This window comes from Micropterus dolomieu, linkage group LG19 (genome assembly GCF_021292245.1).
Source record: "Micropterus dolomieu isolate WLL.071019.BEF.003 ecotype Adirondacks linkage group LG19, ASM2129224v1, whole genome shotgun sequence".
NCBI classification, from domain to species: domain Eukaryota; kingdom Metazoa; phylum Chordata; class Actinopteri; order Centrarchiformes; family Centrarchidae; genus Micropterus; species Micropterus dolomieu.
Window position 1 is genome coordinate 26,441,811 of NC_060168.1, and position 24,091 is coordinate 26,465,901.

The 24,091-nt window shown below is 37.6% G+C and overlaps 2 protein-coding genes across 7 annotated transcripts in view; both read right to left on the minus strand.

The window, feature by feature from the left end:
* Positions 1-249: 249 nt before the first annotated feature.
* Positions 250-6,723, minus strand: tdo2a (tryptophan 2,3-dioxygenase a). 3 transcript variants are annotated; one of them, XM_046029782.1, is made up of 13 exons: positions 6,643-6,708; positions 5,368-5,493; positions 4,963-5,068; positions 4,760-4,850; positions 4,404-4,474; positions 3,768-3,895; positions 3,451-3,637; positions 2,824-2,931; positions 2,601-2,712; positions 2,366-2,423; positions 1,666-1,745; positions 1,275-1,365; positions 250-960 (listed from the first exon to the last, which is right to left on the minus strand). In XM_046029782.1, exons 1-13 carry the CDS (start codon positions 6,678-6,680, stop codon positions 807-809), a joined length of 1,350 nt encoding a protein of 449 aa, XP_045885738.1. In that variant the 5' UTR covers positions 6,681-6,708; the 3' UTR covers positions 250-806. The 3 variants fall into 3 exon arrangements, with proteins under 3 accessions (XP_045885738.1, XP_045885739.1, XP_045885740.1); XM_046029783.1 differs by lacking the exon at positions 5,368-5,493 and having other exon boundaries at positions 6,643-6,723; XM_046029784.1 differs by lacking the exons at positions 5,368-5,493; positions 6,643-6,708 and adding an exon at positions 5,235-5,302.
* Positions 6,724-15,437: 8,714 nt separating this feature from the next.
* si:dkey-237h12.3 (teneurin-3) overlaps positions 15,438-24,091 on the minus strand; it is a 135,099-nt gene continuing 126,445 nt past the window's right edge. For all 4 annotated transcript variants that reach the window (XM_046030484.1, XM_046030485.1, XM_046030486.1 and 1 more), the window contains 5 exons: positions 23,464-23,699; positions 22,447-22,743; positions 18,857-20,468; positions 18,006-18,136; positions 15,438-17,394 (listed from right to left, as the gene is read on the minus strand). In XM_046030484.1, coding sequence (XP_045886440.1) covers positions 16,642-17,394; positions 18,006-18,136; positions 18,857-20,468; positions 22,447-22,743; positions 23,464-23,699 — 3,029 coding nt within the window. In that variant the 3' untranslated portion in view covers positions 15,438-16,641. The remainder of the gene's footprint in view (positions 17,395-18,005; positions 18,137-18,856; positions 20,469-22,446; positions 22,744-23,463; positions 23,700-24,091) is intronic.

A 24,091-nucleotide genomic window follows, 5' to 3' on the forward strand; every position in this document is an offset into this window, starting at 1 on the left:
TATTTTATAGTTTCACAGTTATGCTGTGCTAATTGTTCTATTTTAGATGGTAACACTGATTGTTTACACAGAGGTATCTTGTCATTTATGTACTCTTCACATCTAAGCTATATCCCAATAGTCTGAAATGGCTCCCCTTTTTGACACCTTCCCCATGCTGACATGAAAGATACTGCGTTTATAAAAACCCATCATCGCTAGCAGTTTGATCACTGATCAACAATCCATTTGCTTTCAGGTAAGTCATAGTGAATTTACATAATTTTATTGTGAAAACATCTAAACAGATCGTATCAAGGAGCCATCTGCAATACTTTGTGACTTGAGGTTAGATATTAGAGTAAAATAGTCTAATCTGGCCATGTAATTTATTCCGGGTCAGACAAGAGTCAAACACTAGTTTCTAGGGTTTGACCCTTGGTGCTTCAGCCTGGGGGATGTTTGGAATGCTTTTAGCGACACAATGAGATTTTTCTCCTTGCTTGACAAAATGAACACATTGTTATTTTTCTGTATTTACAATCCCAGTACTTCCAAGAAAAGTAGATTTTCTAAAAATCCCAACCAATAATACCATAAATATTGTGATGGTTTACATTGTCAGCCATATTAATTGATCCTTCCCTCTGACAAAATGCTATTATTGTTTCTTTCATCATCCTATGTAGTATTTGAGTATTTTGTGCAGAAAAAACAGGATGTATTTAATACTGCCCTGATTTCTTGAGAAAATGTACAGTTTTTCAATGCATATGGGCTTTCTCAAGTACATCTCAGGTACATTGACCTGATGTCATGCACGGCCCCTAATCTGAGTCTTCACTGCTGCAGTAGGAGCTGTCGCAGCATTCGGCCATGTAGAGGAACGTGTGCACGTTGGGATTTAGCTTGGGCACCCAGTGGCGAGGCACCAGGAATGTTGCCAGGTTGAACAGATCCACAAACACTTTGTAGCGGTCACTAAAGGGAAAGAGGGTAGTTTATTAAATATTTAACTTATCCGTTCTTACAATATAACTGGGTATCTGTTACAAATTGTACTTTCTGAAGGACAAAAGCTAACTTAAAATCCTGCTAAAATGTAATGGAGAAAAATGAACTTTAAATATAGTTTGTGCATGTCAGGAGGAAGTGACCATATGACAGCTTAATTTAGATAAGCACAGAGTAGCAGTGTCCTGTCCTTATCTAAATTAACACTGAAATGTTTAAGATACTTTGCAGTGCAGTGTAAAATGTTTAATCAGTAGGTTAAAGTTTATAGCATACAATACCTGACAGTGGATCTCAGGTAGTGGTAGCCAGAAGAGCCCCCTGTGCCGGCTTTGCTGCCAATCATACGATGCACCATGCATACGTGATTGTCTAAAACAGAAAACAGAAATATCCTTTGTAATATGAACATGTTTTAGCTCTGCATGTTTAATTTGAGCTGTAAATTGTTTAGACATGAGGGAGACATATATAAAGTAAAATATTTATTCCATGGCAGCAGATTGTTGGATTGATCAGCAGGCATCGAAAGATTCTTCTGCCTGATCTAACTGTTGTTAGATCAGCTCTGCCTTTGGGCAAAATATTAAAGCATTTTCTTCTAGTAATTTCTTTTGTTCTCATTTACTGATCAGCATATGCAGGAGCTGAAGGGGATGCTACTGTACTTACATCTCCATTTTGTCATGAGGGTGTCAATATCCATGAGGGATGTGAGCAGCTGGAAAGGTACCTGGAACCTTGGTTCTTCCCTAAAAGGTAAAAGAAGACTTTAGCCTTTGAGGATACCATGTACACACGATCAAGTGGTGTATGAAAATTTGTTTGGATGGTGTTCACAGCAGTTGTAAAATGAGAGCAACTAACATCTGCTCTCTGCCCACAATGCACTTAATCTTTTATCCAACAGTTTGACATTAATTATCACCATCCAGTCACATTATTGCCACATAGCCTCTTGTGAACTTATGTCCTTACCACATAGCCTGATAACCACGCCTTTTGGTTAAACTGACAAAGACTCTCACACGAGTGTTAAAACATTCTCATGACCGCACGACAAGTCCAACTGCTAGTGTTTTACAACTGCTATAGGTATCACATGACCTGGATGGTTGACAGGGTTTCAGAAATGTGCTTCTGGCATGGGCATTTTAGGTTGGAAGAAAAAAGAGTAATTCTGCCTCAGGAAGTAACACTGAGGTGCTCTTAAGCAAGATGTTAAACCCCCACATGCCCCAGTGAAGCTGTAGTCATCAGTTAGAGGACTTTGTATACTGTGCAGCTCTGTGGTGTAGAATGTACTATATGAATCTGAAGCAAACACAACACAGATACACAGTGTCAGTAGTTCATAGTAAAAACAACATACCTGTAGAAGTAGATCATCAGGGCACCTTGGAGAGCCTTGTAAGAGAGCCGCCTTTCACCTTGTAAAAAAATAAATAAAAGTGAACATATATTACTTAAGTTCACAAAGTAATACAAAGCATTGATACAATTTCAAGTCAAATCCGGACCACAAACAGATATGTGAAATATTGACAAACACTGGTTTATGACATTTGATTAATTAGCTGGATTTTTAATCTGTAGAAAGGACTCACCTTTACTGAGAAGATGATCATGACGCTTTTCATCAAACAGAGAAGTGAACAGCTCTCTCTGTTTGACCAGCTCAGCCATCAGTTCCTCCTTCTCCTCAGAATCTGGCATTTTCTTTAAAAAATAAAAATAACCCCGTAAATAAAAATACAGTTGCTGTCAATCATCTGTGTACTCCAAGGGGAGCAAAGAAAGTTTCTTCGAAAAGTTGGTGTCATCTCTTACCTCAATTTTCTCCATCTCCCGATTCAGCCCATCAAATATATTGATTTCCAGCCTTTCCCAGAAATTGAATCCATCCACCTCCAAGCCAGGAGTTCTCTCCAGCCACTCCTGAGAAGAACAGCCCATGGGTTTATCACATTTATACAAGGGCAGAACGATTAAAAAAAATAAAATAAATCTAATTGCGATTGCTTTGACTGATAATGCAGATACAATATGATTTGCGATGTTAATTTTTTTATGGTGTGATTTATGCAAGTATTTGGACCAAACAAAGATGTTTTATGAAGTCTTTAGAATCAGGGCAGGACATCTCTGCAGCACGACGATATTTAATTTTAAAATTTTAAAGTTTTTATTGACACCTGTATCACTTTTAAGAAATATTGCGCCTCTTACGATTTGGAAATTGCAATAGCCCATATTGCGATTTTGATAAAAATTTCGATTAATTGTTTAATTTACACCCTGTAGTAGCAGATGTGATTAGCCAGAGCAAGATACAGCAAACCCAATGTTAAAAAATACAGTTATACAGTAGAATAAAATGATGCTTGCTTTAATGAACTCTTGATTAAGTTTAAAAATCAATGACCATGTGCAGGTGTTTGGTGTTTTAAGACGTACCTCAACTAGTTTTAAGAGTGTTGGCTCCTTTTCAGTGGTGAGCAGCATCTCACTGTCATGACCCTTGAAATTGTCCCTGTAGTGGCGTCTGTTGTATGGAACCCTCTGGTTGTCCGGGACTCCGATTTTGTTCTCCAAGAGCCGAAACTGAAGGCTTTGAAATCCAGAGGCTGGAGACAGGTATTCCCTACACACAAAAACACACAAGTAAGCATACATGCACACAACACAGACCGAGTGCACTATCATGGAGGAGTACATCTTATAAATTTTTTAGAGCTGAAGTAGAGAGAGACAGAAGTTATTTATAAGTTTACCTAAAGTCAAAAAAGTCCAAGGCTGTCATTGTTTCCAAAACCACAAACTGGTCGACCAACAGTCTGAAGATCATTACAATCCTGTGAATACGAGTGTTGACTTTGAGCATATTACGTTCATCTCTGACCTGGAGGAATAGTAAAATATTTAAGGAAATAATTCTTAATCATAGTAAAGCTTGTAAGTACATATCCTGACACAGGAAAACACAGTCTAATTACTGAAATAATGAGCCTTTTAGATTTATTGCAACATTATTTCGTCAACCTAACGTGTGTCTCTTTCAGGGAAAAAATTCATAAATTACAACTGTTACTCTAATTTTAATGTAGAACAACAGCTACGGTGATATTCAAATGTCTTATTTTTCAGTGACTGAAATCCAAAGCCAGATCAACTAAATAATTTAAAAACTGAATTAAATACATCCTGAATAACAAATAATTCCTATTGAATATTCCTTTTAAACAGAGGTACTGTGAAATCTGACAATTCTAATGTTCTCTTCAACACTGACAGTTTCCTGTTAAAGAGAGGGTATTCATGCTAATTTACTGTCTGTATTCATGAACAAGACATAAAAACACAATCACATAACCTTTGTAAGATTCTTTCTTCCCAGAAATGTGACTTACATGTCCACTGATGAAGATCTCTCGCACTGAGTCAAGTTCAAACAAAATCTGTTTAAACCATAGTTCATAGGCTAGAATAAAACACAAACCATTAAGTCATCAGAAACAATTTTAGAATAATATTACAAATTAAATAAATTGGTCAGTAAGCAACCAGGGCTAATTACACTGCAGAAGATGCCCATTTTAACAAGTTACTCTTGTATTTAGCCTTATACATTTTAAAGTGAAAACTCTGCTTGCTATTTCTTTGGATTCCAAAAGTTACCCTAAACAAAGAACTTAAAGACTAAATTCAAAATTAAAACAAGTAAAAAAAAATGCTGTTAAACACAACAAAGCTATTTTAGTTTTACCTTGATGAGTAACAATGAAGAGGTGCTCATCATGGATCTTATTACCCTTGAGTTCACTCTGTAGCACCTGGGCTGAGACTATTTTGTCGAGCTGAGAGTTGTAAAGAAATAAAGCACAATTTTGAAAACAAATTCTAGTACTTATCTTTCTTTAAAAAAGCAAGGTACAAAGACTGAGACGTATTATAGTTGGTGTTTTCTACCTGCAGGTAGTCTCCATAGATGATTCCTCCGTTACTGGCCTTGTTAACCCCTACCTGAGAGGCATCCTCCTCTTCTTCTGTTTTGGGAGGCTTGTTTTTGAATAACCTGCAATGCGAAGAGAGAAGGCCTTTTGTTACTTGGTATTTTCCCATAAACAGGAGTAGTAAGGAATTGTCAGAAGGCTGCATTTAATTGCATTTAAAAATATGAAATAAAAATGGGAGATAAAACTCCCTGAGAAATTGTAGGTGCAATGACAATTTGAACATACAAATGCCTCTTCTCAAAGTACGGACATCCACTCATGACTTGTCCAAATCAGTTGCAGCAAAGATGTATTTTTCTTCGTGAACCTAATATTTACTAAAATTGTCTTCAACACAATCCAGATTATAAAGCTTCACCTCATCCAATCGCTCATGAGGATATGGTCATCATCCGGCCCACCTCTATTTGCCCAATTGAGCTGTTTATCTTGAACCGGGACCACCTTCTGGACTTTTGACATGCTAAATGAACAGTCACGGGGTCTATTTCAAATAATAAAATGAAAAACAACAAATACTTTTATGCAAATAATCAAATTAACTGGAATATCAAACATATTTAACATAAGAATATTTTATAACGCTTGATTATTGCTTGCAAGCTTTATGCTATTAAAAAACCTTGTGTATTCTGGAAACTTCTCGATGGACATTGCTGTCTCAGTCACTGGGTATCTTCAGTGTTTACTTTGCAAGGTTTGCTGTTTATATCTGTATGATTTGTCTCTTAGAAATAGTGAACTTGGTTATATAAGCTTGGTTTTATATATAATCAAATCTATATAAGAAAATCTAATCAAATCTTGTTGCAGATACTGATTGGTGTTTTGTGCGTTATGTCCCCCCGCCATGCATCTAGCGGTCCTCTGCCCGGACTGGGAGCTTTCAGTGAACACAGTAGTGATGGCAAGTTCGAGTCTTTTGACAGACTTGTTCATTCAAATCTCGTTCATTAAAATGAACTAATCTTTTTTTGAGTCATTTCGTTCATTTCGTTCATTTGAACTAGGCTTGTTATTGTGGCGATGCAGCCCTCTAGTGGGCGATTAAAACAGCGCCGTTCTCAAACACGGAAGGCTGCCTGGCTTGCTTTATTTGACAAAGTATAATGCACAAATTCACCTCCTGATTACTGTATATTATCATTATATAACCCCCCCTGGGCCCACAACCAAATTCTAAATCCTTCCATTTTCACAATCTTTCCCGAGTATACAACCAGACCAGCCATATAAGGGCTTATGTATATAATTACTATCATTATCTCTAAAGTGCACATTCATACAGCAGCCTACCGTCCCTATCCATGAGTAAAATATTTATATCAGATTTGCAGTAAATATATTGAAGTAATAAGCTTAATACACTATGTGAATAAACACACTCTTATTAAAATTCAACCAATTTAATAATAATCTGGATCAAGCCACCAAGTTGTTAAAGAACTCCAGCACAGAGAGAGGAACAGAGAAACAAACACACATAAATGCAGCAGTTTGGCAGGTCTGGACGCAGCTAACCGAGCACGGCTAACCGAGCTAATTAGCTAACAGCAGCTACAGTAAGCAGCAGTTATCGGTTACTTTTGCAACAAGTTAAACTATCTGTCCATGAGGACACTCCATAAATCACCTCAGTACTGTACTTCCTGATGTCAAAGTGGCCTCCATTGGTTCCGGAGGCTGTGTTCACTGAGAGGCTACTGAGCTCAATTGTGGCCCCGGGCCTGAAAACCACCTCCAAAGCTCCTGTGCTAGTGATTTAAACAACAACAGATAAGCTTAAGGACTGCTGTCTGCTCAGCTATCTGAGCTAGCATTAACTAACTGATGGTAGCTACACTTAGCTGCAGTCAGTAGTCACTTTAAAGCTGTCTATCAGATACTCCATAAATCTCAGGCCAAGTCAGTGAATAAAGTAGTATTTTGTACAGTAATCAGTGAGGCTGAGTGTAAAATAGGGCTGCACGATATCGGAAAAAACTGACATTGTGATATTTTTCTTTTATACGATATATATTGTTGTTTAATATCCATTCTGTGTTCTTTAGTTGAGACAGTGAGAGAACAATAAGCTCGGGTAAATCGGTGACGTCACTTTGCGTAAGAGGACCACAACATTCTCATTACGTTGTGCGCAAGCTAGTTAGTGGGTTGTGACATTACTACCATGAAGTGTTGTACTCCTAAGAGGTGTGTGTCAACGACAGAAATAAGTGTAAATGGTCAGTGCATGAAGTATGAATCATCTGCAGTTGTTAACATTGTATGATGAAAAATGTCAGTTTAGGGGGTATTACCAAATTTCATTTTTCTACTTGCGCTAATGCAAATGTATAACCCATGTGAGTTAATTTTTCCAGAGCCGATGCTGCCGAACGATGTTAGCATTATGCCTGTGTAATTGTCGCACTGAATGAAGATGTGCAATGCAATTTAGCGCACCAAAGACTTCGGCTTATTCCATTATCCAACTTGTACAATGAAAATTGAACAAGAAAGTCTAAAACCGTAAACAGAGACAACTCGCCTCAAAACACGTTTTCAAAACCAGGTCTTAACAAAACGTAGTATGGAAATAAGATTAATTGGATTATATTTACAGGAAGTATAAAACATGTTAAATATTTCTAAACTGCTAGGGAAATTACGTTATTCTTTTGGGTTGCTGGAAAAACATTAAATAAATAATTGGAAAATACTTGTATACTGAAACAATATTGGGCTAAATAAATAATTCCTGACAACAACACATTTGAGTTCAGGATAACCCATGAAGCTGACTACAGGCCTGGCTATGACTACATGAAGCTTTGTCAAATATTGTCACAGCCCGTTATGCCAATTGGACATTAGGTAGTTTCTTTCTTTTTCAGGACATTCCAAATTGTTGTGCTTGCTATGCCTTATGTTTGTCCAATGGCTCTGGTCGATTTTTCCTTCTTTTCTCAGCTTGACAATGGCTTGCTTTTCTCCCACAGACAGCTCTCTGGTCTTCATATTGGTTTATCCTCTTTAACAGGAAATGCAGTCTTTATAGGTTTGAACCAAGGATGAAAACGTAGACTAGTCATGCAGAGCTATTTAATGTTTGGACAGTCAACCTAAAAGGCAACACCTGGGCAACAAGAAACATCAGTCACATGTTTCAATAGTTTTGCTCACTTGAAAAATGGGTAGGTTCAAACAAAGGGTGGTATGTCCTGAGTTGTTTAACACATCTAGATGTGAATACCAGGAAACGAGAGATGAAATTCTGAACGCTTGTCTCATCTTTTGATCTTAAACCCAAATGTCTTCAGTGAACAACAAAAACAAATACATATGCCCTACTGTTCCAATACTTTTGGACATATATATCATGCTTAATGTGTAAGGATACAGTGTTTGTGCTGACTGGCCGCTTCTGTTAATCTTGTTCCTACATTACGAGGTAGTAGTGTTATTTCCATGACAAGAGACCAGCAGCAATGAAGTCAAAAGTTCGAGATAAATCAACTTTTTTTACCAGACAGACTCATCTCAAGTCGTAACACTATGTAAATCTTTTAATGTCACACGAAGTAACAGATTAAATAGCCGTAATTAAATAAATAAATTGAAGAATAGGCTACACAAATTAATTATTAGGCATAAATCCCAGCACTCTATAATAATTCCATAATATTCTATAATAATATAATAATTCCTCTCACCACCATCAATGATCAAAATACAGTGTTCGAGCCAATTTATTTAAAATAATTGATGGTAAAGTAGCAGAAATAGGACAATTATGAATTATGTTCAATATTAAGGCTAGGGTTTTTGTTTATTTATTAAGTTTAGCTATCCTAAATGACCGTTTTTGAAATCCAGAGGCTAGAGACAGGTATTCCCTACACACAAGGTGAGCGGTCTCTGTTTCCGGTTTTGGACTTCATCGTTCAATTTCAATTTTACAATGTGGATAATGGAACAAGCCAACGCTTTGGTACGCATGGGTCAACATACGTTTGCACTTGTATTAGAGCACATAATGAAATTAGGTAATACCCCCTAAACTGGCATTTTTCATTATACAATGTTAACAACTGCAGATGAATTATACTTAGGCACGGACCGTGGTAGTTACTAGACGTAACTCTCGTTATATGAGCATTAATTACAGGTGTGGGGTTTATATTGCTCTCATTTTAGTTGTGCATTAGACAGTATATTCTCACATATTCCTGTTCAGATAATGAGTGTTGTATGATTTACAGTATATGTAACAAACAGTATTGTACTCATTGTTTTAATTTCTTTATTTACTGACAGAAACCACACCCATACACATTTATCTCCTGAATACAATAACGTTAAACCATCCTTCCATCTCAACTTTCATTTCCTGTATAAAGTCAATGCCTGTCCTGGTGGAGAGCGGTGATAAATACGACTGGTGCCTTACCGCCTGCACCACAGCTTTTCTCTCACTTATACCATTCTTTTTTAGTTTTAATGCAGTAAACATTTTAAACAAAAGGAAAAAAATAAAACTTCATTAGTTCATTACTAATTAGTTCATTGTAAATTATGTTACATCAGACACACTTCTCTTGTAGATTAATCTTGGAAAATGAGAACTGTGGTAATTTTCCTTTTGTGTTGAGCAGTTGAGGTGTTTGAGTTAATTTGACTTGCTTGATATGACATATCCTGCGATGTGACTATTGTGCATATGCACGTTACATTGTCGATGCTGGAACAATATATTGTGCTGCCAAACAAGGTTTGAGGTGGCGAACACCCGAAGACACACCCAAAACATACCATTCTGTTGCTCACTAGCTAACTATTGAATCTTAGCTCTGTGCCGCTAAAACATTGATTGTGATGTATTGATATTATTCGTTGAAACTGGCAAGTTCAAGCTTAGTAAGCACACATAATTTTGTTTTACTGGAAGAAAACAAGATTGGATTTTGATAGAAATAGAAAGAAATAAATTTTTTGTTTTTAAAAAAAGGGAAAACAGGCATATGTTGTTAAATAGGTGCACAATATGATGGGGTGTGATCTAAAAGGTTTAAAATGTAATACTAAATACACATCCTCATACTGTAAAGCGCGCAAAGAAAAATTGCCAGTTAAAAGGGCTTATGTTGTTTGTAACTATGTTGACATTATTGTTATGTGGTTGATTGTCTTTCCCTTGTTCAGCCTTTGATAACTTTAACAAAATAACCACTATCAGGTCTGTAGGAACCAAACACAGGACGGAGATCTCTACTTTGCAGAAAAAACTATACAAATACAAATCGAATACAAACAAAGACATTTCTTTCATAGAAAGCTCCTCCTGATGGGATGTGATGTTTTTGTTTGGTCAATGATCAAAATACAGAAGTTAGTGAAAGTCCCCGATTGGTTATGAAGTAAAGGCGGAATCTTATGTTGTTACACTTTTTCCTGCTAGGAGGCGCTATTAAACAAGGACACCTTCTGATAAGTTAGCTATTATAGGCACCCTGAACTTTATCCTGTGAAAAAGGAGGATCTGGCCACATAGATACAATTCCTCGCACAACTTACTGTCACTCCTCTGTGATAACTCAGCAACGTCTCTGGCTCTACCCAACAAAATGACGTTGGTTCTCATGTGTTTCTTTCTGATCATAAATTAAGTGCTTTCTTTGATTAAAATGAAACACATCTAGGAAATGCAAATATTATGGTTGCTTTGATAAAAATATCTAAGTTATGAATTGATTAGTACACAACTAAACTAAATAATTTCATGATTTCTAACTGACTGAATCATTAACAATCACAAAAGCATAAACAATGAGTCATAAGTGTAAGTTGAAGCCTTTCTGTGTTAACTTCTCCTCTATCACAAAGATCTCCGTGAATCACTGATGCCACTCTGTAGGTCATTGGACTCATCTGTAAATATTTACAATTTGGTTAATATTTAATTTACCTCAGTGAACATCATTGGAGATGTGTGCTTCCAAGGTTATTGAGAGTGTATTGACATTACATAATGTTCTTAAAGTATGTACACTGAGCTTATGTTTGTGTTTGTAGCTGTGAAATTGGTGAATCAGATATACATACATTTAGAGCTGGTGATTGTGGCCATCCAAAGCTTGTTTGAAGCTGAAAATGTAATTTCTGTAAGGCATGTATTATTGGGTTTTGTTTGTTTTCATTCACAATTGGCTAGATTGGTTGAGGATACCCGAACCACACAACACACTGTCAATCGCAACTAGCACATTCTTTTTGAACAACAGTTAACCCAGTTTCATCAGTGTATGACTCAGAATCCACAATCCACAATCCACTATCTAAATCTCTTCAAGATCATTAGTGCCCTTGTTTATCCCTTTGTAGAGTTCTCTAGTACAGCCTGTGCAACTGTCCTCAGAAGATCAGAGGGATGATAACAAGCAGCTATTTCTGAATTGGGACATGGTACAAGCGATATAAGGCTGCAGACTGAACAAGAAGAGCAGAAGCACCGCCAAAATGCTTTGTTCTGGTGCCCCTTTAGCTGGGAAGAAAGTGATGCGAGTCAGAAAAAGGGGTGCAGTGGATAAGATGTGTGAGACGAGATGAGATAATCAGTGTAAATCTCCGAAGCTTTTACAGACCTGTCCATCTCACTGATATGACTCACGTGTCAGTACGCACACATCTCCAAGGTCTGAGTGAGTCACTGATTAAAAGAAAGCCAGGCCTGTTTTTGGCTTACTGCCATGTAAAATCCCCAATGAAAGTTAAACTTTTCCTCTGTGTATGCTCCTTGTCCTTCAAATCTGCTGCTGTGCTCTAGGTGTGTCAAGTGTCAGCAATGCCATCGGCTACCTCTGACTTTATCTTCCTATCAGTTTTAATTTTTGTACTCTCAAACCATCATTTTAAGAGCTTTAACTACAGTAACTCCAAACATAATATATTTAAACTAAAGTGTAAAATAAAACTGTCAAAAAGCAACAAATATATTAAAAGTAAGATCTACATGTTGCTCTTTGTGCTTGTGTACTAGCCACCTTATTAGCAATAACTGTTTAAATAATTGCATAGTAAAAATTTTTTAAACAATTATTTTTTGATCTCGTAACTTAAACTAACCCAATCTTCTAGTGAACATTACGTAATTAGATGTTTAGATTAAGATGTTTCAAGATTCTGATGATCAAATGTAATCAGAAGATATCAGATATAATCAAAGAAAAACATCTTTACATTATTACTATTTCTGATTGTCGATATGTTTACAGTTTATATGTACTTGCCTCTTACATAATTTGAAATATTTGAACAGTTATTGTATGTATATATATATATATATATATATATATATATATATATATATATATATACATTTTATTTTTTTTATCTTGGAATGACACTGTTTCATTGTATTCAAGTGTAATGGAATGAATTGAACAAAGTAAAGGCAACCAGCCAGCGGTGTTTGATCCGAAGTCATTATATTGTAGACTAACCATTAATTTACATTATATAAATATAGAAACATTACAGTCACTTATGCAGTTTGAGTCACTAAACACTATTATGTGAAAATATTATAATATACAAATCTAATATATAACATAAGTGGTAGAAACTGCTGTACTGCTTATAAGTGATTACCACATCAGAATACATTTGTATCTAATAATCACAGCATGACATTTTAGTTCATGTCAAGATCACAACGTTGTTATCGTGTACACAAGAAAACAGAGCGTTTGTCAAAGCGCAGAACAAAGCTTGTCATGTCGAGATCATAAAATAATTATTCTGTGATCACAAAAAAACAAAACCTGCTGGCCCTTCTTGACGACTGTAGTTCAAACATTGTCCATGTGTTTGAAGCATAGGTTTGAAGTAAATGTCAGCAGTTTGTGTCTGAATTTTGGCACCTGTACAGCAATCTCCAGGTAGAAATAGGGTTTCTTCCACTTTGCAGTAAATGTATATTAAATTGGTTTGTATAGTACACAGAATGTAACAAAATACTTACAGGTCCATGAGTGCAGATGCTAGATTCATTGTAGTACTATTATACCAAGCCTTTCCACTGTTCCTTTTTGATTTATTACATCCAAACACATTTGGTTCACAAACTGAATGGAATATTGGAAATTGTATGTGCATTGCCTTTTTAATGTATTGTATCCATATTATCTGGTATCATGAGTCTCGGAGAAAACCCCTCCTATATTATCCTAGGTTTAACTCTGCCACCGTTAAATTCATACTGTGTATTTTAAAATCCTGCAAATAAATACTTCAATTCATGTGAGATGGAGTTTTGGCATACCTCAAATTTAATTTACCTCTACAGGTCTTGTTGATATTTTGTCGCAGAGGAAGTCCACAAGTTTTCAGCTGAAGGTGAATAAAAGCAATCATGATAAACGTGAATGTGAACTCTGGTTGGCAGAAAAAGCACGTCTGGTAAAAGTCATGGAAGGACATCCACACTGAGATGGCTTTTACAAAATCACATGCAGATTATTTGTTCAAATGTATACTGTCAAAGAAGGGGAATGGTAATTGAAGATTTAAAATGTGTGATGCCCCTTGGAGAAGCAATCAGCTATTTTATTTACTAGAAGCTCATTAGAGAGCTCAATCTGTTTGACAATTCCATGTGTTCATAATTATCTAATCAGCTTGGATGATGCACCCGATAGCACATTTCTAATGTTACTTCACTGATTGATGTATTACTACTGTAAATTCAACAATTTTAAATTACTGGAGCTTTGCTTACTCTCAGCTCTATGTCATGATTGTAATTGAATTTGACTGAAATTCAAAACTTGAGTCCAAACCTTTTTTTCGTATGTCCACTATATTTAAACCTCCATGGATGCAAAATGTAGTTACAGATAGTTTCACTTCAACAACCATTTTGACATTTATTGACTTATGCTCAAAAGTTACAATCAACCCATTAAATACTCGAGCATCATCTATGATGTGTAACATCCATTTCAGTGATGTAATGTTTGATTGTTTGATGTTTGACAGTGTGATTCCATATGGCTACCTTTTGTGTTACATGCACAGAATGAGGCTCTATTGAATTATGAAACATGCCTTATTTTTCCATTGTTCCGGTGTAGATATTGCATGTTCATGCAAAGTCTAGCCATCTCTCATAAAAAGCCTTTCAAGAAAACGCAGTGTCAGTGCCAACTGTGGTCACAGTGTGATACTGCAGCAGTAGTATCGTTTAAATATTATGGTTTATTTATTGCTATTGATGTCACATTAAATTATCCTGAATTATCCAGAAGTGATTTTTAGTCATTCCCCAACATCTGCCGCACTAATCACTAGAATTTGACTGAATTATTTGAATTTGGGGCTCAAAGCAGCAGTTTTTTCTGACCTCTCTGAAAGTACAGTGATGGTTGGGGTTACAATATGTAGTGCTGAATGGTATGTAAATAAACAGTCAGCAGGATGACTTTATGAACTATGCAATTTATACCACTAGGGAGCATCATAGGACTTTTCAGAGAATGAAACATTTGAATGCTTTATATTTGTCAGATCAGAGTTTGTATTTGAAGATTTCAACAGGGTTTTGGTGGGGTTTGAAACTGTATGGATATATCATAACAAACTGGTTTGTTTAAGTTCACTGTAATTTCAGTGTAAAGGTACAATTGACAATGGCTCACAGGGGAACTTTATTAAGACATTTCATTATAGGTTGGTGGTGAAGGGTGTGATATACCCTAAGGAAGTCTGATAACTTTTAAAGTATGTATTTCAGAAGTAGCTTTGTTGAGCACTATATGTCATAAAATATTCTAAAATTTCTGAAACTACATAAAGAATCTGTGGGATGCTGGCGTAGCAGAGGGGAGGTCAACAGCATAAAACAACCTTGTGTTTGTTTTAAAATGCTGTTTGAAGTTTACCATGAAAAAGAAATCACTTTCATACGAAGGGGTCGTTTTCAGAATTATACACTCCACCATCAGAACTCTGTGCTTTGATGAATGTGGGAATGCGTATCACAGCCCAGACTTAATTTAAAAAATGTAACTATCAAATGTTCTCGCATAAAGTTATACCTTAAAACCTAAAATGCTGACTGATCACTTCAGGTTAGTTACAATTAACACCCCAGTTCAAAACAGCTTCAAGCAGCTGATTTTATATGAACGTTGGATTTGTCCCCTTTGGCTTTGTAGCTCAGAAGATGTTTTATGTGATTTTGGAATTTTTGGAATTCGCAGACCATGCATACATAATTATTTGGAAAGATTAGTGTCTGAGTAAACCGCTATCTAATAACACATTTTTCTCACTTGTCTTCATTCAAAACAAAGCAATAGATTTGTAAGATGACAACAAAAAGGCAGAAGTTTGTTCAAATCTTAAAAAAACAACACACCAAAAAGAACCCAGATATCATTTTAATCCATGAGTGAATTTAACATTCAAAGAAATTATACCTACCGAGAACATGGATGTAATCTATATTTGGATCCACTGGAACTTTGTTTATGTGAGATGGGTTCATGAAATATTGGTGTTGATGAAATATTCATTGGACAGGAAGCCAGGTCAAAAGGCATTATGCCCAATAAACATTAAATGTAGTGGAAAAAAATAGTTGACTGCATGTTATAGATACATCACCACTTGTAAATACTTGTCACTACATGCACAGGTTTCTGTTAATTACTTAAAACAGACCATTGTGAAGAAGCCTCACATTAGCCATATTAGGAGAAATGTAAAAAAGAAAACAATGCATGTCTGAAAAATCAGAGAAAATAAAAGAAAATCATTTGGACTTTGTCATGTATAAACACAACATGAATTACTGTAAATATGACTAGTACAGACATTTATTCAGTTTCTTAAAAAAAACAACATAAAACTCTTGCATAATTTACAAAACATGGTGTCCCTGTGCAATCCAAGACACATCTGTGCCTCCCCCCAACAGAGTTCGTTATACCTTTACTGTCCTTTTTTTTCACAATGAATATTGGGTATTTAAACATGGAAACTTTGTTCTGTTTAAAAACATCTCAAAGAGAATAAGACATTTTGATGTTTACAGTGCTAAATCTGGCATACATAGTGGTTGTTTAGTGAGGATATCTCTAACGTCCAAAACAAACATTTGCTCAAGGACATAGCTTGCTCTAGGAGTGTGAACTCTCGAGCCCCGTACTTCTAGAGAAGTGCAGATATGCATAATGTAAACATTTCCTTTGCAATTATAATACTTTCTGTTGAACCAGACCTTTCTTGATGAAAATACAAACAAAAGAAAAACCCATAAAACACCTATATTAGCTCACTGTTTCATCTGCTTCAGAGTCCAGAGTCCAAAAGGCTTGTGCAACAGAAGAAATGACCTGTAATTGCCATGTTAAGGCTTGGTGTTGTTATACATTTACTCTGTAGTCCCTAGGTCACAATGCACAGCATTGCTTTAGACCCCGTGTATTTGTTTCTTTGTCTATTTTTCTTTTGACTTTTTTTTTTTTTACAAAAACACATCGACACTCAGGGTACATATAGCAACCACTGTTTACAGCTGCTTTTCAGTTTGTCCAATTATGTCTCTACCAAAACCAAGTCTCTTTGGCAGAAAATGCACCGCGTATTGTTACCTTTTCCCAATTTCACTTTGCCGAAGAAAATGGATGTTATTAGCGCTGTCTGCTAATTCTGGGTACTGCTCAATGGAGAGCACATAGTAGCCGTCATACCCCAAAACCTTTCCGCTACTTAAGAGCTGCCTCTTCTCGCCCTCAGTCCAGGGGCGGACCCCCTCCTCACCATCTCGCACTCGCTGTTGTTCTCTTGCCCACGCACCTGCAAGGGCACGCAGACGAGCAAGCTCAACAACCCGTGCTTTCTCCTCATCCACAGTGGATCCATAGCGGATATGAAGAGCTAGTGCACCAGCACGAATCTCCACATCTGCGAAACGCCGAGTTCGACTATCCATGACTGTGGTGGACTGGGAAACGGTCACATTGACACCATTCTCCAAAGTCTTGTGTCCACTAGTGAGGTGTAATGCAGCAAGGTCAGCATCTGGAAGGCCTGGTTTGACATGGTAGTGTGTGTCCCGGCCTTCTATAGTGAAGTGGAGGTCTTCCAAATAGAAAGCGTTGTTGAGGATTGTTGCAACCTTGATACAATCCTCACTGGCCACATTGAGTGTGTGAGTGTGAACACTGCCTTTGTAGATAGCAAACATAACCGCTCTTCCGATGGGAGACATTGCCGCTGAGAACCACAGCCAAGACTTTTCACCTCTGCGACCTCGACTGAGATGGACCTCTGGCAGTCTCTCAAATGACAAGAGAGAATGTGCTTGTCTGGTTACTTCCTGCTGGACCCCAGAGATAGACTGCAGGAAAAGTGCAGTGAAACGTTAACGCATGAACATGGCAGAACCTGACTCTCCAGGCCATTTAGAACCAGCTACTGCTCTGCTTCAGAGAGTTTTTCATCCCCGTCTAAGATAATGGTGTTTTCAAGTTGTGTTCTCAAGCCAAAAGTAGATAAATCCCCCATGACAATTTTACAATAACACTTGTGTTAATGCCTTAGACCAAAGAAGCCTAGCATAAATAGCTGCAAAAGATTGTTTTAACAGTAGCAACACCAAAATATTACATAAAAGTTAGACAGTGTTAAAAGCTGTTCAACTGGTAACTAAAAGGAACAAGACAGAGGAAAGTAGACTTTGTGCTTATTATGCGTATTGTTATGCAAATATAGCCCAATTAAAATTGATATTCTATGAAATACATAGCAATCCAATTAAGAAATGACAGCTTCAAAATACTGACGCAAGAGAAAAACAAAGAAATGAAAAAATTTATTCATTTTTTGTCATCTGATCCCCTATGCTTTCAAAAGCATGTTGGCTGTTGGCTGGATGAGTATAATAGTTGCTTTTTTGCTATTCTATTTATTTTGTGTTCAGCAGTCTTGATAGATATTCTTTTTACTCACCGGCAGATCATCCCAGAGCTGACTCTTCTTCAGTTCATAGGATGGCATGCTTAAATCAAATTTTGGAACCGGAAACCCAGGAATGGTGTTGTGAAGATGAAAGCCAAAGGTTACAAGCCAGCTGTTCACATCTGTGCAGGAAAAATAAATTAATGACAGACATTTTAAAAATACAATATGAATACAGTACCATACTTTTTTACTAGAAAACTTTTTTTTTTTGATAAAACATTTATACTGTAAATTGAGATCGAATAAAATGCAGGTTTTAACACAATTTCTTGACCAGTAAATACTGAGGTTGACATGTCATTTAAATCTAGTGTAGGCAATTTATTTCGGAACCATTTTTGGTTATATTAATTGAAAATCTCTATATGTCCCGACAGCAATCAATAAATCAAGTTGCAGGATTGTGATATGCACAGCCAGTTATTTCATTGATTTTATTTAAAATCTGGAAGCTGCAAAGTAAATGCTAATTATTACAAAATAAATAAAAGGAAATATATAAATATAAAACTGTATGAAGAACAGTTATTAATAACCCTACATTTGATAATAACACTAACCAAGCAAAAATGCCAAACATTCACTGTTCTCAGTTGTGATATGATGGTAACCTGAATATCTTGGGGCTCAAGGTCAAATAAAAAGGATAAGGATTGAATATAAATAAAAAGGATAAGGATTGAAATTATTTTGGACACTTTTAATTATTTTCTGACAGTTTATGGATTTATGAATGGATGGAGAAATTCATCTGCAGTAAAATCGATAATGGAAATAATCATTACTCATGGCCCTAAAAAATTAATAGTACCAGCAGATTCCACTGCTATATCTCTTACCTGCAACGTATTCTCTCACTTCATGGACTTTGCTGATGGGGTTGTTATTTCTAAACATGTATAAATTAAAAGGAGCTGGCTCTTTGCCAACTTTTTTCCAAGTAGAGACATCTGGAACAGTCCACCTTCCAGACATGATATCATAATCCTGCTCTCCGAAGTGCAGTAGTTTGGTCAGGGGATCATACAGTCCTCCGTGAAACCCCAGCACAAGCTGGAAGTCTGGATTTGAGTCGAAGTAGACCTCACCATACGCTGTATACTGGAGCTGTTTGACCAGGAGGCCGTTGCTGGTGAAGACAGCCAGAGGTGTGCCGGTGTTATCACAGGCGATGTAGAACTCTTCCCCACTGCTGATCTCCATAGCAAACAGGTGGCCTTGGAGGTCATAGTAAAGTGAAGTGATCTCTGAACTGGAGTGGTTGTATACATGTGTAATCCTGGCCGGGTAGCTCAGGTCTGCGTAGAAGTATTGTAGGTGTTGGCCTAAGCTTGTCTTGGTAGACACTCTGCGTCCGAGTCCATCATAGCGATACTGAATTGTCCAGCCATTGCTCTTGCTGTAGACCCTCACCAAGAGTCCCTTGGAGTTGTACTCAAAGATTTCTGCTCCCCTCTGACGGAGGAAACCATCTTCATCCATTCTGTATTGGATATCTCCGAGGCGGGTGATGCGGTCTCTCAAGTCATAGCGCAGAGGAAGAAGTCTGGCACTGTTTCCTGCATTCAGAAGGTGCAGATTTCCATTAAGGTCATACGTATAGCGCCACATCACTTTTTCATTCAGGTACACAGTCTGGAGCTGGCCATCCACATCATACTCATAGCTGTACTTGGTGGTGTTAGCAAAGGGGCCAATCTTGATCTCTCGCTTGGTGACTCGGCCCACATCATCATACTGGAAAGTGATCCAGTACATGAGTGAGCGGAATATCTCATACTGGATCTCCTTTATTCGTCCATGTGCATCAAAGTGCTTGGTGTAGGTCATGACTGCAGTGGATATTATCTGATTTATATCATAGTAGATCACCCCAAACTTCCCAAACTGTTCAACCTTTCCTGAGATGTCATCAAACTGGTATAGATCGATGGGTAGTGGTGTTTCGTTGATGACACCTTGCACGCTGGTGACGCGCAGACTACTGTCATAGGTGTAATCAAAGCGTGCATTTACCATGCCATCCTCGCTGAAGCGGAAAATCTGCCGGTCCACCAGCGGACCCACTTGACGATAACGGATGGAGCAGATGAAACCTTCATTTTGCAGGTTGACGGTCTTCAGCACACCTGCTGTCTCGTCGTAAGTGAAGCTGACCCTTGTGCTGTCATACAGGATCTCTGACAGTTTATTCTGCCGGCGGTATCTGTACAGTACCCTACGGCCTGTGCCGAAGTGTGCTACTCTCAGTAGGAGCCCATCTTCGCTGTAGTCCACAGCCACTGAGGCGTTGCTCTCTGGAGGGTGATAAAGGTTCCTGTAGTAGCCCACTGAACGGATGGTCTGCATGGTGTAGCGGGCTACACTTGGCATCGTGACAGCAGAAAGCCGGTCCAGAGAGTCGAAATCAAATATGTACTGCCGTTGACTGTGGAGCAGGAGAACCATGGACTAGAGGGAAAAGAGCAAAATAGCAAGTGTTTTCTTGCGTTGCATAATATTTATACATAATATATGTGTAATGCCAGGAAGGTTGAGTGCAGGCAGTGTGAGCAGAAATTTCCTGTTTAAGAAGAGGAGAAACGGTATATAAAAAATGCACTAGGTAGTGTGAGCTATCACTGTTGTGAGAGAGCAGCTACATGTTGTGCTGTCCCTTGTCTAATCTGTTAATGCAGCATACACAGCTTTAGTTTTAAAATGATCACAACTACTTTGAAAATGATATATTGATGTTAAATACTACATGGCTTTTGTCAAGAACATTTACTAAGGACACTGTTTTGTTTTGTTTCAAATATGTAAATATAATACTGTTAACGATTGTCTGGTAGTTAACATACAAAAGTACCTGACATAAGAAATGTTTACTTCTAACTCCACTTACCCACAGAGACTAGTTTAATTAATTAAAATGATATGCAGTTTGGAGTGTGGTCTGTCTTCTAAAGGTTTACCACCCTTTCTGTTAAAATGTCATGCCCAGTCATCCGTTGCTACATCGAGGTTCCCTGCGCTCCCTGAGCTCTCTGTGTTCCTTATGTCAAGAGTGTTGACATGGCCTCTCCAGGTCACGCAACGAAAGGATGTGGCCAGGAGTGGCTGAGGAAATCTCTGCATGCTTTTATAGCTGAGCATCTCCGTGTAATCTTAAATGCGCTCTACAAAACAACTAAAGGATATTTTTGTGGAAGAGATGGATAGAGCAATACAGCAGAAGAGTGATATTTTATTTATGTCCGTTTCTGATCAAAATGATTAGTAGATTTCTACAATCTTTATTTTTGTGTATGTGTGGCATAATATACTCTTTAAATCACTATGTAAATAATTTAGCCTCAGTGTATTGTATTTAGCAAGGAAGTATATTTCTATAATTTCCAAAGAAAACTGTAGAGGAGCAGACCTGAATACTACAGTACAAAGACAAATCACAAAACAACGATTTGCTCAAACATTTGCACATTTTCAGATGTGGTGTTCAGAGAGGAGCACAAATTTAACAAATGAGTAAATACAGTCGTTGAATTTGTGTAAAACTGTGCTCTTGCAGGATTTCATAGAATTATAGCTTGGCTATTGCTTAGTGATGCAAATTCTTTGCATCAACGCTTCGTTTAATTCATATAACTATATAGCGCAATGTCTCACACGGACATTTATTACTGTCGCACTTCACGCTTACGCTGTGTGAACACAACTTGATTATGATGGCGCTCTTTGCAAGTGGAGGAAGAGAGAGAAAATAGAGAGGGATGAAAAAGAAAGTGTCCAAACTCTGTAATGTTACAGTCTGTCCACCATGTAACAAAACTTGTGTTGCCTACCGGAACAGCAGGACAGCATCTGATCAGAAAGCACCCGGTCTATCATCAAGTCCACAGAGCGGACCACAGACAAGGTAACAGTAACAGCAACTTTAGCATTTAACTGAAATCATGATTGATTGTTGAGTTGAAGGCTATCAAAAGTAAGCGTCAATCCTCTGCTGTAAATGTACACACGTGCGTTGGGCTGTGAGTTTGGGTTGTAACGTCACAGGCCGCCGCCAAGCAAAAGTACTTCTTAAACGATGAATCGATGAAATAATTTGTAGAAGCTTCAAGTACTAAATTCATCATTAGCTGCAACCCAATGTCTAATTTTAATTAGGGTGAGGTATAGCTCGTGTATGTAATCCCTCTATATATTTTTATATCTAAAGCTTGTAAATGGTGCTCAATCTGCAATTAGTATGAAATGATTATTGTGTTTGGCAAGTACCTCTGTAAGTAGCAGAATTATGTACATGGAGCTGGTGATTATTGCAAAATAAGCCGCTTCAGGGTGACCTCTGCTACATGTCAGGGTCTTTCTTTACCCTGTAGTGATAATGACTAGCCTGCTGTACAGTATATCTTACATATTGCTTCCTCTGGTATTTTCTTACCTGCTCAAGGTAGGTGTAACTCCATATCTTCCCATCAGCAAACACTCTGGAAACCAGACGGCCTTGGCTATCATACTCGAGTCTCTCAGTGGTGGGACCTCTCTGCAGGGCACTGATTTGCCCACTGCTAGTGCGGCTCACATTAACGGGCAGTAGCTTACTGCTGGGCACCCAGAGCACTGGGTGGCCTGCTGTGTCGTATATAATCTTTAAGAGGAACTTCCTGTGGTCATCATAAATCTTCTCTGTCCTCAGGGTGCGATCATAATCGACAGAAAGAATGTTCCGTCCGTTCACCTGTGGGGAAGATTTGATTTAAGAACATGTTAGACATAAAATACCGACTACTCCTACAATATTGTGACAGAAAAACAATACTTGAAAAAAATACATTGATTACACAGTGAAATATCAAGAAGAAATTTTTGGTTTAGCTATAACTGTTCTTTGTCTGAATGGCTCTTTAAACTGTATTCACATGGATTTTCACTACAGCTGTCACAGAGATTAACACCTCCTTCCCGAGGCTCATTAAACTGAGAGACACTCTGGCGATTGTTCAGGTACACTTAAATCACAAATTTAGTGGAGACGAAAATTACTCTGAGGCAAAGTAACCACCCAAGTTAAGTTCATGAAGTACTGTAAATCATAAATCTGAGTGTCAGATTCTGAGGATGAATAAGAAGAGGTGGACGTATGTACAGTACTAGAATATTGATAACAGTGTATATCAAGAACTAAGTCACTTGCTGTTACTCATAAATTTCAATGGGAAGGAATAATTGCTGAAATATTTTTGTATGGTTGTAATACGGACAGCGACACAGGCATAAAATAACATCTCTCAGTAACATTGTGCAGTTGATTTCTGTCCCTAATAAGAGTCACTGCCATACCACTGAGGTAAGCAAGGCCGCAGAAAACACACACCTTTGTATGCATGGGAAGCTGATAATTTGCCTATGCCACAAGGAAGACAAAAAAAAAATAAAATAAAAATACATTCAAACTTACCCTAAGCTTGCGTCCAAATACGATAACTTTCCCTCTGGCTTGTTCTTTGCGGAAGCGCCACTCAACCAAGTTTTGCCCACTCTCCCCTGGCAAGCTCATGTTGCGTCTGGCTACAGTTGGGTTGGCAGCACCTGCCAGGATGTGGGGCTCTGTCTGATAGTGGGTGTCCATTCCGTTGGCATAGGTAACCCTCAGCGAGTTGTCAAAGCCCACTTGATAGCTACTTCTACATTGGTCTGTTGATAGCACACAAAAAGTACAATTTAGGAAAGATGTATAGGCGTTATTGTTATTGACACAGTCCTGAGGTAATTATTGGTTGTATTTCATTATGCTTTAAGTCCTTGGTATTTCAAAAAAAAAAAGAAAATCAACAAAAAGAATGAACATGAAAGATGTGCTGAAATAACTGGGCCATCTAGCTCTGGCAGAGAGTAGAAACCATTTAGATACAAGGTTGATGTGTCTCCGACACCAAAAACCAGCACACTGAGAGAGTAATCATTTACACTGTCGTCTGTCAGACCCTATGAGCTGTAATGATACATGACTTAAGCTTACTCAACATTGCCCCGACGACCCCTGAAACAGTGACAAATAACTGCTTACAAAATAGATGTCTGAGTCG